Genomic DNA, 15677 nt, shown 5'->3' on the forward strand with positions numbered 1-15677 from the left:
GGGAGAGGAGACGGACGACATGTACCCTAAACCACCCGCGACAATGTTTTTGCCCCATCAGGCATTGGGAGCTTAACCCAGAATTCCAGTGGGCAGCAGAGACTGTGGGAACTGTGGGATAGCTACCCACAGTGCACCGCTCTGTAAGTTGATGCTAGCCACGGTATTGAGGACACACTCCACCGACTTATGTGCTTAGTGGGGACATACACAATCAACTGTGTAAAATTGATTTCTAAAAATCGACTTCTATAAAATCAACCTAATTTCCTAGTGTAGACATACCCTGAGAATAGTCACACCAAAGTGGTACTCTGGCCACACCCGCTTTCCCTTGGTCACACCTCCAACTTGTTCCCTATGCTAGTGGCTAGAAGAGAGGTTGGTAGAGAACTGACTTTACATCATCTGAGGGTTCCCCTTGCACTAGGCTTTCCAGCTGTTATGCATCACTGGAGCAGTGCAAAGCAGCCTGAAGGGCTGCAGATCTGGCCCTGAGTGTGTACCCATACCTATGACTTTCATATAATGGCACATGATAAACTATGGGAGCTCAGAAAGTATGCTAACTAAAACTACTCTGTATATTAATAATCTATCTGTTCTAGGGTTTTATACTGTCACCCGTCACCATGGTATCTGTGCACCTTCCACATTAAATCAATAGCCAGAGCATCCTGAGTGCATTTCACAGCATCTCTGGTTCTTCTCCCTTTGCAGATAAAAACTCTGCTTCTCTCTCTCTCTCTCTCTCTCTCTGTGTATGGTGGAAAGATTTTTTTCAAAGAGGAAAGTTCTGGAGTGTTTTCAAAAGCCAGTCAGACTCGGGCTTCACCTAATCTCCTCTGGAAGTTCATTCCATAGCCAGAGCCCCTCAACGAATAGTGCTTTGAAAATCACAAGAAGAGTTTGGGATGTTATATATTGGTATATATGGTTGAAAGTGCAGACTATTTACCCAATGACTAGGTTCAGACTAGTGAGGCAGACACTATGCAGGCCCTTTTTCTTTTTTATCCATTATTATTTAACTATTGCAATGGTGCCCAGAACCAGGGTCAGGACTCCATTGGACTAGCTGCTGTACAAACACATATAAAGACACAGTCACTGCTCCCAGAGACCTTGCAGTCTATGCTGTGAATGATCCTGGTTCTGTTTTCCTTCACTAGGTCCATGGAAGGTGCATGTGTAAGCACAATACAGCAGGCCACCACTGTCAGCTCTGTGCTCCACTCTACAATGACCAGCCCTGGCAGGCTGCAAATGGCAAAACTGGAGCCCCAAAAGAATGCCGATGTAAGTAACTGATTGATGAAAGTGCCTCAAGACTGTCAGCATAAATGAAATTCCTTATCACACCCCTTTCTCTGATATTTCAAAAAGGTACCCAATAGCCAGACGACAGACAGCTGTTTGTGAAGTAACTTAGTGAGTAGAGAACCAACGCCAGCACCCACCACGTGTTTAAACATTGGTAACTGCTCTGTTTGCAAAGCTGCTAGCATGTAAATTCTACCAAGAACATGTTAGGTATTTGCTTGGCTTTCTTGTGGAATCAAAGCATAACTACTTGAGATGCTGAGCTTCTATTGCAGGCACAGTGCCGTTAAATAGACTGTACTGGACACTGGATGAGAGACAGAACTACAGATAAAGCGTTGGCACAGCTTTCAGTGTCTGGCTTTTCAGTATAAAGTAGAATCAGCCACAACTAACAACTGTTTGTATAATACACTATAAATTAATGAAGAGGTACTTTTGTTGGGGGGAGGGGAGGCATTATTTTTCCATTTTAGGTATTGCCAGGAGATTTTAAATGTTGGTATTTAATATCTAATGTTAAAGATTAAGGCCAACATTGTTTAAAGAGTCCACTAATTTGGTGTGCATGAAGTTCTGGGTGCCTAACTTGTCACTTTTAGGGCTGGGTTTCAGAGTTTCTAAGTACTCGTATTTCCAAATGAAGTGAACAAGAGCTGTAGGCACTCAGCAGCTCTAGAAGAATCAGCTCTGAAGTGTCTTAGCTGGTGCCACTCAATAAATCCACAACTCTAGTTGTTGCTATATACACAGGGCGTTCTCCAGAAAGGCCTCAGGGCTTCGGAATGTCCTCCTGCCCCTGGTCTGAAATAGCTCAGATTTGCCATCTTGCATGTTTTCCCTAGCTTTTGAAGGCATTGGGGTAGACTGAAATACTGGCCAGTGTGTTGATGTAGTATTATTTGTATTTAGAGCTGCTCCTGGATAGAAGGGTGAGCTGACTGCAATTTGTGTTTCATTTTGGAATATTCAATGATTGGCGGATTTCTCAGACCCTGTGTATGTGTAACCCTTGTGCTTTATACTGCAGTCGTTTATTTTTCAGTCCAAAGTTTCAAAGCCAAACCTTCTGCCCGTGAATCATGTTCTTCTTCCTCCCTCCCTCTCAGTCGCTCTTGTATTTATAACATTTTCTGCTGAGCTCTGGTTGGCTCATGTCTCAGACAGAGATTCTGTAAGACCTGCCTGACCATAATGATGACTTTCTATGAAGATTTAAGAAATCTACTGAATATGCTCAGTAGATACCACATGCTTCTGGATGTCTCTGGACATCTGCTCTCTGAATATGTGCAGAGACACAGATAATTTGGACATATCCATTCACCTTGCCAACACTACTCTCTTTTTCTTTGGACTTAAAAATAAGATGTTACTTTATATAGTATATACTTGCATTTGGGCCGTCTTTTATTGTTCTAAATTGAAAGAAAAAATAAAATAATAATTAAAGAATTTGATGAAAGTGTCATTCTCTAGAAGTAACAAATTCGTGATTGAAAATCATAAAACTATAGAAATGTAGGGCTGAAAGGGACCTCCAGAAGTCATCAAGTCTAGCCTCTGTGCTGAGGCAGGACCAAGTATACCAAGACCATCCCTGACAGGTGTTTGTCCAACATGTTCTTAAAAACCTCCAATGATGGGGATTCCACAACCTCCCTTGAAAGCCAATTCCAGAGCTTAACTACCTGTATAATCAGAACGTTTTTCCTTACATCTAACCTAAATCTCCCTTGCTGAAGATTAAGCCTATTACTTCTTGTCCTACCTTCAGTGCACACAGAGAACAGTTGATCACCATTCTCTTTACAACAGCCCTTAATAGATTTGAAGATTGTTATCATGTACCCCCATCCATCTTTTTTTCTCAAGGCTAATGTTACCCAGTTTTTAAAATCTTTTTTCATAGGTCAGGCTTTCTAAACCTTTTATAATTGTTGTTCCTCTCCCGGGACTCTCTCCAATTTGTCCACATCTTTCCTAAAGTATGGCACTCAGAACTGGACACAATACTCCAGCTGAGGCCTCACCAGTGCCTAGTACAGCAAGACTCCTGTGTTTTACATGCAACACCCCTGTTAATACACACCAGAATGGTATTGGCCTTTTGTGTAACTGAATCACATTGCTGACTCATATTCGAGTTGTGATCCACTCTAACCCTCAGATTCTTTTCAGCAGTATTACCACCGAGCCAGCTATTCCTCATTTTGTAGTTGTATATTTCATTTTTCCTTCCTAAATGTAATACTTTGCACTTGTCTTTATTAAACTTCATCTTGTTGATTTCAGACCAGTTCTCCAGTTTGTGTAGCTTGTTTTGAATTTTAGTCCTGTCTTCCAAAGTGCTTGCAACCCCCCTCCCCCCCACACATATCTTGGTGTCATGTGCAAATTTTATAAGCATACTCTCTACTCCATGATCCAAGCAGGGGTGAAAGTAGCACAGAGGACTTACCAGTACAGGGGCCTGGCTCCGGGCCCTTGGAAGGGTTGGGGCCTCGTGCGGAATGGGCGGGGCTGGGGTGGTCAGCTCCCCCAGCCAGCCCATCTGCGCTGCCTGGCCCACGCTGCCCAGGGTTCCGGCGGTGATTTAAAAGGGCCCAGGGCTCCAGCCACTGCCATGGTAGCAGCGGCAGCTGGGAGCCCCTGGGCCCTTTTAAATTGCCGGGCCCAGGGGCAGCCGCCCCTTTTACCCTCCAGGTCCCTACCAGCAGGGCCGCCGCCCGGGGTTGTGTGTTAGCAATGTTAAAGCACTGCTGCGGTAGCACTTTAACATTGGCAGCATACAGGCCAGTACCGGCAGCCCCTTCTTACCGGTACTCCCAGCCCCTACTGGCCTACTTTCACTCCTGTATCCAAGACATTATGAAAATATTGAATAGTACTGGACCCAAGACATCTGTGAGATCCAACTAGATATACCCTCCCAGTTTGACATCAGAACATTGATAACTACTCTTTGAGTACAGTCTTTCAAACAGTTGCGCACTGACATGATAGTAATTTCATCTAGACCAGGGGTGGAAAAACATTTTGGCCTGAGGGCCACCTCTGGGTATAGAAATTGTATGGTGGGCCATGAATGCTCAGGAAATTAACAATTCAGAGATATTCAAATAATCTTTATTTAATAAAGATACATTTTAGTGGAAATAAACATTAAACCTCACTTACTATTATAAATATACTGTCATAAAGTATTACAATAATTAAACCAAACTTACCTCCTTTCCAATCCCTCTTTGATTAATGTGAACAATGCAGCCTGCACTCCCTGGCCAACTACTCTTTGGTTTATCTTCAACAATGGAAAATTAACACTATTAAAACAGCAGAGTCACCTAAGCCAACAAGTAGCAGACACATGGGCTTGCACCTTCCAGGCTCTGGTAGCACGTTTGGGTTGTGCAGCTGCAGTAACATGCATTCCCTCACGTAGGTTCCACCTGAACATGTGGGAGCGTCGGGCAGGCAGAGCGGGGCAAGCCCCCGACCCCACTCCCTGGCAGGAGTGCCTGAGCAGGGCCAGCTCCTGACCTCGCTCCCGGGGGGCCAGATTAAAAGGGCTGAGGGGCCGGAGTTTGCCCACCTCTGGTCTAGACCTCATTTTCCTAGTTTGCTTATGAGAATGTCGTGTGGGACTATGTCAAAAGCCTTACTAAAATCAAGATATATCACATCAACTGCTTCCTCCCATCCACTAGGCCAGTAACCCTGTCAAAGGAGGGAATTAGGTTGGTTTCCATGTTTTGTGATAATGTGAAAGTTCTTTATATATTTGAATTTATGAAGTTTTTATAAATGAGGCCCATTGTTCTAACATTTGGTTTTGAGTGCTTTATTTTTTATTTGCAAGGACCTTCAGCATACATCAGAATCCATATTATTTTCTTCCATGAGCATTCTGCATGTTACTCAAAACCATATCTACCGAGCCTGAACATAATCCGGTTAAATAAGAATAGGTGTTAATTCTGTAAATTTAAAGAAGTGTACCTAAGAAAATGAAGAAAATAAACAATATTGACAAGATGTTGAAGGACTTAAATTTTATTAAAATATGAATCCCTAATTCATTAGACTCAAACCAACATAACTCGCCTATGGCCCCCCAACAGGGCATGGGTCTCACTTGCAAGATTCCGTGAACAATTAGTTACACTGGAAATGCAAGTGCTGGTATAACTGGGTACTTTTTTTTAAAGACATCTGCTGGCCTGTATGTACATTTGATTTTCTTTGTTGCTTCTGCTACTGCTGTACTGTATGTTCATTTTTCAGCATTTGCATTAATCTTTTATACACACCACAATCTTTCCTCTTTTTAATGAGTCTTTTTGTTTCCTTTGGCTTGATCCCAGCATGTAAATGTAATGGGCATGCTGACATGTGTCATTTTGACATGGATGCATGGCTGGCCTCAGGGAATCGCAGTGGCGGAGTCTGTGATAATTGTCAACACAACACTGAAGGGCAGCATTGCCAACGTTGCAAGCCAGGCTTCTACCGAGATCTCAGAAGGCCTTTCTCTGCCCCAGATGCCTGCAAATGTAAGTCACTGTCAATTAACTGATAAAATACCAACTGAAACTTGAGGGTTAAATACTAGAAGACAAGATCCTCCCATCTTTTATTTGTGCTGCTTTAGCAGAGGGCTATAAGTTCTTAACAGTATATTTATTTCTTCATCTTTGGGTTTGTTTAATGCTATTTACAAAAACCAGTAGAGTTTGCCAGACTAGGGGTCAGCAGATGCTGTTAACAAATCAGCACTCTGGCTCTCTGTAATTTAGTATTATTTATACACTGGATTGGCTGACAGCTGCCTCTTCACTTAAATGAGGATTCCTGAGCATTCTCCTGCTGGAGAATTTTGGAGAACAGATCTCCGTATCGGCACATCTTCTTCATTAATGTTGGCAGAAGCCCTGAAATGGATGGTTTGACCAAAAGTGGATGGAATTAGCAAAAACCAACAACCCTAATTCATCTGACTCTCAGAAGCAGGTGGATCTGAAGGGGGAAATTTCCGTGTGAGTTAACATTATTCCAGCAAGTTTGACTCTGGTGGGACTCCTGAGTTATATAGTCCACAGGGAGATCCAAATGCAAAAATCACCCAGGAACATTCTGAGGATTTGTGACTTGTAGAGAACTTCAAATCCACAAACCACATTCAATGGATTACACTGAGAGAGAAATGTAGTGAGCCAAGTAATGCTCTCAGCTACACAGCTACAAACTCCACTGATTTCACGAGATTTACACTGGCATAAGAGAGCATAATCTGGTGCTGTCACTTCATATGTGGCAGACAGAATCTGGCTCCTGTACTGTTAGTGTTGTTTAAGGGAAAATTGTATCCATCTTCTTCAGAAAGCACTGCAAGAATCCCTTCTCAGAGGAGAGAAATTGGCAGTATCCTTTGAAACTGTAGAGTTGCATTCTGTGGTTGAATATGGCATGTGGCTCCCATTGGCTTCACTTGGAGTTGTGTGGCAACTAACCTTTTCATCTCACTGGGCACTTACTTGTTCCACTGTGGCTTTCTGCTGCCCCAGCCAGCTAGCAGAGGGATCTAGTCTCCTCTGGATGTTTGATTTCACTAACTGGAGAGATGTGTGTCTAGCCCAGATAATACACCTTGTATAGTTTACCAACCTGATTCCTCTTAGAATACAGTTTATGAAAATGTATGTGACCTCAATCCTTCATTACACAGGTAAATAATATTTTCATGTTATAATATATAGACAACACATTTCTTAAATACTTTTACTTCAAATATTTTCCTAGTATCCCTTTGCCTACTTCCATTACCTACTTTGCAGTCTCTAGTCTCTTCATCTGTGATATCAGATATTTTTCTTCAATAATTATTGCCAGGTCATATACAAGGGTGTTTTTGTTTTGTACTCCCATTCAGAAAGTACGGGTTAGAACCCTGGATTCAGCCGCTCACTTTCTAGGGGTCTTTTCCAACTCCCATCTTCACTAGGAAAAAAGGTGCATTCTTACCTCATATTAACTGACACATGGCAACTATCACGAGGTAAAATCCATGAAAAGGCAATTTTCAGATGACAGCAGATCACACTAAATGCTTTGGGGGAACCTAGGATTTATGTTGGCCTGATGTGTTAGAGGTACAACTGCCATGTCTTCACTAGGATTTTACCTCATGTTTGTTACCACACCTTTTTTTCTCGCGAAGACAAGGTCACTGAAGCCAATCTAAGTTTTTGCATTGACTTCAATGGGAGTTGAATGTGGCCTTGGGAGCACTGGAGAAGCAGCAAAATCCACCTTGGAGATAGAAGGAGTGGGTTGTATCTGTACACTGGTAGTGCCCGTTGCTTGACAAATCTAGGAACTGAACTGAAATGTTTTACAAAGAGAGTATCATTCAGTCCTCCCAGGTCTAATAGTTCCAGTGCAAACCTTGCCTAGTTTGGGAAGGGCCATTACTGACTGGGGTCTAGCACAGAGAAAACCTGCTTGCAAAAATAAGTATCAGTGTAATTATTGGAAAGTTCCACTCCAAAATGGAGATCATGATTCAAATGGAAAAATTCCAGTGTGTATAGAAAAAATCAAACTAACAATCAACCGTCATGTCACAGAATTAATTATCTGTAAGTATCACCGCTGACACTAAATCCTAAGAGACTGCTAAGATCCTGGCTAAAAAGCTTAGCAATCTTGGCAGGAGGCAGACTTATGCAGATGATATGATTAATGGATATTTTTACTGACACAATGGTGGACATAAGCCCTATGTCACGTCAGTCACGTCAGTTTCCTTCATCACTGACCCTAACGTTCTACTTTTTTCATGCATTTCATTTTTAAAAAGTGCAAAATGTTATATGCCTGACATCAAGGCTAGGATTTTGTCCCCTAACATTGTCTCTTAAAAAATGTCTCCAGAAAATCCATTTAAAGAACCCTCTATGTTTAGGAACTCTGTGGTATTTAAATCCCAAAGATAATGTATGTTTAAAATAACCCATAAGACAGCAATTATTACAGTAAGACAAAGTCTTAATAATTTACCTTTTTCATTAATAGTGTCTACTTTGCTACTGTTATTATTTGAGAACATATTAGGGCTTGTCTACATGGAGATTCAGGAAAATTAATCCAAATTAACTAAAGGTGTGAATTTGAAGTGGATTAGTTAAACCACATTAAATCCCTGTGTGTCCTGAATGCAGTTTCGTTTATTCACTTTGGAAGTGAATTAAGATAAACTGAATTAAGGTCAGTTTATTTCTGAATGACGGCGTTCACTCAGGGGTTTAATGCAGTTTAACTAATCCACTTCAAATTGGCTATGTCTACACTACCACTTAAATCAGTATAAGGGCTAATCTACACTGGCAATGCTAAAATGCTACCACAGCAGCGCTTTAACGTGCCTTGTGTGGTCGCAGCGCAGCGCTGTGAGAGAGCTCTCCCAGCGCTCTAAAAAACCCACCTCAATGAGGGGTGTAGCTCCTGGTCACTGTCTACACTGGCACTTTACAGCCTTGCAACTTGCTGTGCTCAGGGGTGTATTTTTTCACACCGTGAGCGAGAAAATTGCAGCTCTGTTAATTGCCAGTGTAGACAAGCCCTAATTTATGTCGCTCAGAGGTGTGAATAAGCCACCCTCCTCTGCGGCATAAATTACACCAACCTAAATGCCAGTGTAGACAGCACTATGTTGGTGGGAAAGCTTCTCCTGCCAACAGAGCTACCGCCGCTCATTGAGGATGGATTAATTAAATCGACAGGAGAGCTCTCTCCCATTGACTTACAGCCGCTCCACTGCATCGATGCAGCTGTGCCACTGCAAGCTCTCTAGTGTAGCCATAGCCTTAGTTAATTTGGATTAATTTTCCTGTGTAGACAGGCCCTTAGTTACAGAACATTGAGTATTTGTTCAACTCAATAAAATAATTTTGACAGAATTAAGCTGATTTCATGAAGATTTATATAACTTTAGAATGTTACACTTCACATAGGACATTACAACAAACTCAAATTAATAGGGCAAAGGTGACTTTATTTGGGGGAGGCAAAGACTTGAAATCTCCTATAAATGCTCTTCTGGATACCCCACAACTCCAGATTCCCCTTAGTGCTTTCCTTTTTGACCTCCTCCTCTTGGCCAGTTTACTTTCCATTCCAGAACGGGCCACGCAGCTAGAGCTGGGCAGGAAATTATTTTCCCCATCCTGTTAGAGTTTGAGATTTCAGATTTTTTTCTCTCTTCCGGAATGGTACGAAAATCAAAATCTCAGAACTTTTCACTCACTGATAATCCAGATAACTAACTAACTAACTAAATAGATACATTTGGAGTGGATCAATTGGAACATTGTGTTTCAATAATTTTGAAGCATTTTGTTTCAGTTTTGACTTTTTAAACTTTTTTAGAATAAACTACAATTTTAAAACAAAATCATTTCAAATAAAAAAACTAAACTTTTTTTAAAAAAAAATAGAAATGGGGCCTTTTTGATAATTTTTAAACTTTTTTTTTAATTGAAGCAGGAAGTTTGTCAAAACTGACCCTTTCTTGCAAATAGTTTTGGTTTCGATGAATCAGTGTTTTCTGACAAAAAATATTTCTTTGGAAAATTTCCAATCCTGTCTCAGCAACTCCTTCTACGCCCTCCATTCCTGTCTTCACACCCATCAGAGCCTTACAAACAGCCATCTTCATCTGTGGGGAGCTCACAGTGCAGTACTGGGGGATGGGGGACACAGAGAGTGTAATGTTTCAGGTGAGACTGGTGTTTCCTGTATGGAATATTTCAGTGCCCCAAAAGTTTTCAAGAGTCTTCCTCATAGAGGGTTAGTGGTATTTTGGTTAGCTCCAGTGAACAGCAAATGAATGAACATGGTTAGATGAACCTACATAATTCTGATTAAAGTCTGTGCATGAAACGTTTCAAAGTCTTGTGTTGTGCATGGTTTGTAGTAACAAGGGACATGTCTGATAACCTTATATTCTTATAGAGAAGACTGTAGAATGCTGTACTTAGCTCAAATCAACATTATTGCTCAACCACAGAGTAGCAATGAAAATTAAAACGGCACCAAGGTCAAAGTAAATAAAGGAGTTGTTAGGCCATAATCTTTAAAGATACTTTTAGGTTAGTAATGTATAATATTTGCTCAGGAGAAGGTGTGTACCAGATAAAACAAGGCATTCTACCATTTAACATAGCAGTCTGACTGAAGGTAACTCCCTTTCCCTTCCCCTACCTCCAGTTTTATTTTATATCCCTCATGGATTTTGAAGTCCCAGCTACAGTGTAACCAGGGACAAGAAATCAAGTTTCATAATTGCTGAGTTTCTTTTTGCTTTTGCAATACAGGGCTTTTAGGGTAAATATTTGGTGTTTCCAAAGGTCACTGGCAGCTCCAAAAAACAAAACCTTCATTCATAACACAGAGCTAAGGAGGAACTCCTGATCCTCATTGAAGTCAATGACAAAACTCCCATTGACTTCAACAGGTGCAGGATTTCAGCCTAGATGTTTCCCCACACAATCCTATTCCCATACAGCACCTCCCAAGCAAAGACAGGCAGCTGATTAATATTTTCACTTTGTAGATGCTGAGCTCAAAGTATTCTTATGTATTACACTGTGTGTTGCTGTCTCAATGCCACTACGTTTGAATATGAGGAAGAGAATGCTCTGTCTCCTGGTGTATTTCGCCATAGCTAGCCCTGGAGCACAGACTGACAGTCTTGTTGAGGGGGCCAGGTCAGATGACCTAACAGCCTTTTCCCCTCTCTTACTTCCATGATTCTATGGTCCTTTGCATTGTGCATGGTACAGTCTCCGCAATGTGAAAGCCACATTTTACCCGTGTGATAGGAATTCCCCTGAACCATCTCTCTAAGGTTATAAATATATTCTCCAGGAAGCAGCATCCAATCTACCCATGTCCACAGATTCTCACTGCTCCATGCTCCAGTGGCCTCTGCTGCTTTATTGTTTTCCCCAGCTGCTTCAGCTTCTCCAACAGACTTCTGTATTTGGGATAGGATAGTTGGTTGGAGAAAACAGAGTCCAGAAGCAGCTCTAAGAGGAGCAGATCATCAGGCCACAGACAGTAATAGCTGTAACTGCCAAGCTCCAAGTCATCAGTATTGCTTTAGAATTAATTTCCTGCTGTGTCCCAACCCTACACATACTGGGACATTTACCTTCTTCTTTTCATGATGTCCTTGTTTTGTCTGGATATTTAGCTGTTTGTTTGTCTCTGTAATGTGAAGTGTCTCATAGACTCATAGATACCAAGGTCAGAAGGGACCATCATGATCATCTAGTCTGACCCTCTGCACAATGCAGGCCACAGAATCTCATCCACACACTCCTGCAATAAACCTCTCACCTATGTCTGAGCTATTAAAGTCCTCAAATCATGGTTTAAAGACTTCAAGGTGCAGAGAATCCTCCAGCAAGTGACCCGTGCCCCATGCTACAGAGGAAGGCGAAAAACCCCCAGGGCCTCTTCCAGTCTGCCCTGGAGGAAAATTCCTTCCTGACCCCAAATATGGCGATCAGCTGAACCCTGAGCATATGGGCACGACTCACCAGCCAGATACCCAGGAAAGAATTCTCTGTAGTAACTCAGATCCCACCCCATCTAACATCCCATCACAGGCCATTGGGCCTATTTACTATGAATGTCTATTGCATTTATTCTGTACCGTTGTGGGGTGCACTTTATTTCTTTATGGCGTTTCACAGTATGTGCCTATCCTAGGCTCTAATCACATATACATTACACACAGTTATTGTATTTTCAGAACTACATGCAAACTATCCACATTAACTCAGCATCAGCCTTTGTGCTCCCCCCCAATATTGAAACCAGCTGGAAGCTGATTAGGCTCTTAGTGCTACATAGAACAGCTTCAAAGCTACTCTAAATTGCACCATCTGCTCCTGTCCAAGAGAACATTCTGGGATTTAGCCTACACTAGAAAAGTTGGCCAATCTAGCTGTCCTGGGAAACCCTCATAGTGTAGACACACCCTTTTCTGGCAAAGGATGGCTTTAGGTAGCGTAGCTTGTACCAGTTTCCCAAACATGAGCTGTGCCAGCAAAAGCACCTTTTTGCCAGTATAAATGCATGTACATTAGGGTTTTTGCCAGTATAAAAATACCATAAAAATCACACACCCCCAACTGACCTTGGTATGCCAACAAGCAGTCAGGGATCATCAGAATGATGGGACAGTAAAGCCGCATCCTCTTTCCCCCAGTCACACCCCACAGGCTGGGCTCCAGCATAGGAGATGGTGTAGCAAATCCCCAGGTAGTGGGCTAAGCCAGTGTTATAGCTGCTTTCCACTACCAAAGTGGCAGAAGGGGGCCATAGCAGGACCAAGGGTCAGATCCAGCAGGTGTGAAAAAATATTACCGACATGCCAAGGAGGCAGAAGAAGATGTATCTTGGAAGGTAAAGAAGAAAGCAACTAATTACCCACCTCCATTTTATCACACACCTTCCTGTTGCTTTTCTTGATAACTCACCTTCTCCTTCTTGGCCCTGTAACTTACTCATTTTGTGCAACTACTGGGCCAGACCTTGGGGCTCACTTTTTGTGCACCTGGTGCAACTCAGAAGGAAAAGGGTTACAAAGGATTGTAGGACCCTGGGGTGGGTGCCAAGCATAACAGAGAACAGCCTCCTAGGCCAGGCCTTTCCAGCTGGGAATCACCAAGGCATACCCTTTACACTGGGGGCGCTAGCAAGGGGGTGGCTTACGTCACCAGTGAATTCCCCTATGCATGGGGAATTCTCAGGGGGCCTTTCAGATAGGTCTTGTAGCTGTTTTGCACTGGTACGCTGGTACAAAGCAGCCTTAGCAGATAACAGGCCTGATGGTCTGACTCCCTGAATGCCAGATCAGTGGACTTTACACTATTTTCCTGCTTACATCATTTTCTGACCATATTACATGCAACGTGTAGCTTTTGCACAACAGTTTGCTTTCTCCACTGAATTTGACCCTAAGGGTTCTGTGGGAGTTGCATCCAGTTACACCAGGTCTAAATTTGGTCCCATAAGTATGTAATTACCTTTATTCTGTAGTTATAGTAGCGCTGATCTTCATCCTAGTTAAGATTAGCAAAGAATAGTGTGAATTTGCTTGAATAATCTTTCTGGCCCTTAGTCTCTAGGAAATGAAAATATTTCGTTTTGTGGGAGAGGGGAAGTTGAAAGTTTGCAAGGCCTCTTTTATAATTTGCATGGCAGTTTCCCCAGCGTCTAAAGGCAACTCTGACATGTCCAAAAGAGACTTTTAAGAGAACCCTCCCTCAGGTGGCTAAAGGAAAAATGATTCTGCAGTCCAGCTATACTTCTGAGCTACAGTGTCAAGAATACTTGTGAATGCTGATTTTAGGGGCAAATTGCCAGGAGCTATTTCCAAATCTCAAAATATAAATGCACAAAAATGTAGGTGAGCAAATGTGAGGATGAGGGGTCTTTGAAAATTTGGCACTTACTGGGTTGTAATATGGAAGTTAAAAATAAAATCATCTAAATGTGCCTCTCTGATTCAGTCAAGTTCCCTCTTATGCTCAGACTGGATCTTTGCTAACAGCTTTCGAAGGAGTAATTTTAGCTGCTAGCCATGGTATTGCAGAGTCCATTAAGTGATGGGAACTGGGTCTCCAAACTGCAGCTCTTAGGAAAAAATGGAGAAAATTTTGGCTAAAATGTAACATACTCGACCAGATTCATCCCTGGCCTAAGGCAGTACAATTCCATTGACTTCAGCAGAGTTGAATCCATGTATGTCACTGGTAAATTTAGCCCATTGAGTGCATGAGACCAGAAGAGTGTAGGACACTTTCTTTCCCCCTAAGGGGGTTGAGAAATTCCATAAATATCCATGGCATCAAGTAAGAAAATAGCACGTTCGGATGCATGTGTCAAGTGTAAAATACCTGACAGCCTTGAGGAGAAAGATATGCGAGCCTCAGTGAGCACTGCTGAAAACTATGCTATTAGAGGTACTGGAGTCTATTGCCTGCAGCTAGTTATGCAGTTTGTGGAGAGGATTTTTAATCTTATTTTCTATAATTATATTTTGTTTGGGAAAGAAGGGGCGGAGCGGGGGTTATTTTATTTATTTTGGCGTTGTTGGGTTTTGGGGTTTTTTTTGCAAACATTCTGGAGCCACAGTCAGTACTGTCAATTGAGTGCCAATATTAAAGGCTGACTTAGTATGTTAAAACTGCAGTTCAGATACGTCAAAACCTGGAATTTCTGGAAACCACAAAAACGTCATCATGTCAGAATCAAAGATACGTGCATAACAATAAGTGTTCTAAGGCAAAGCATGGCTGTGCTCTATATAGTGCCTTTCTTTGTACTGCCTCCACAGCAGGAAAGGAAAAACCCCTTGGCTGGTTGAAAACGTTCTGCCCAAACTGTTTTTGATAGAAATTTGCGGTTTTGGATAAATGAAAATTTTCACTTTCTGTGAAAAATGTTGATTTTTTTTTGTCAAAAAAAGAATGCCTGAAAACTGAAATATTTAGCTTTGGAAATGATACTGTGGTGCCTAATGGATTTGCCATTCGGTTGACTCATGTCCCAATTCTCCTGTATGGGCTGGGCTCCCTGGCTGGACTACATCTCCCATGGTGCACCACAGCTAGGGACTCCCATGATATACAGCCTCCCCTCTCTCAGAAGACTGTAATGCACCATGGGACTGTAATGCATCTGACCAGGGAGCCCCAGACTACAATGGAGAATGAGAGCATGAGGCATCCAAATGACAAGCCCCATGAGGCACCCCAGCCAGGTGTTTCCAGATCAAATTATTTTGGTTTTCAGCCTAAATTTTTTGGTATTTGAATTTGCACCCAAAAAAAAAACAAAAAACCCCTTGAAAAAAAAATCCCCTATTTAAAACTTTTCCAGCCCTCTGTATGTTGGATGCCAGCGACAGCAAAGGGAGGCCTAGATTACAGATGGAAAAACATGTTAAAGGGGAGAAGAAGTCCAACCCCTTCCTATGTAGAGATTCCTCCAAATTTTTTCATTCTGGAATGTGGGATTTGTCCAAACCGCCCCCTCTCTTTCCCCAAGAAGAAAAACGTCACCTTGCTCTCTAATAATCCCTGTGGTTGCCACATTGACCCACTCTGATGGTCTTCAGAAAGAGCCACATCTAGCTCTTTCCATGCAAATGGAGAGAAGCTGCAATGTGAGGCTGTTTAGCAGGGAAGAGGAAAATGGAAGAAGAGTGAAGAGGACCCTTTCCTTGTTCAATAATAACAATGAGTCTTTTCAGTTTTTTGGCAACAAAACCTTAC

General features: G+C 42.1%; 1 protein-coding gene across 2 annotated transcripts in view; it reads left to right on the plus strand.

Annotated features, from left to right (window-relative positions):
* NTN4 (netrin 4) overlaps positions 1-15677 on the plus strand; it is a 97572-nt gene that overhangs the window by 65531 nt on the left and 16364 nt on the right. For both annotated transcript variants that reach the window (XM_084629444.1, XM_084629443.1), the window contains exons 4-5: positions 1173-1299; positions 5691-5879. In XM_084629444.1, the coding sequence (XP_084485570.1) occupies positions 1173-1299; positions 5691-5879 (316 nt within the window). The remainder of the gene's footprint in view (positions 1-1172; positions 1300-5690; positions 5880-15677) is intronic.

The sequence above is a fragment of the Lepidochelys olivacea genome, assembly GCF_965140295.1.
Source record: "Lepidochelys olivacea isolate rLepOli2 genome assembly, chromosome: 1".
Lineage (NCBI taxonomy): Eukaryota > Metazoa > Chordata > Testudines > Cheloniidae > Lepidochelys > Lepidochelys olivacea.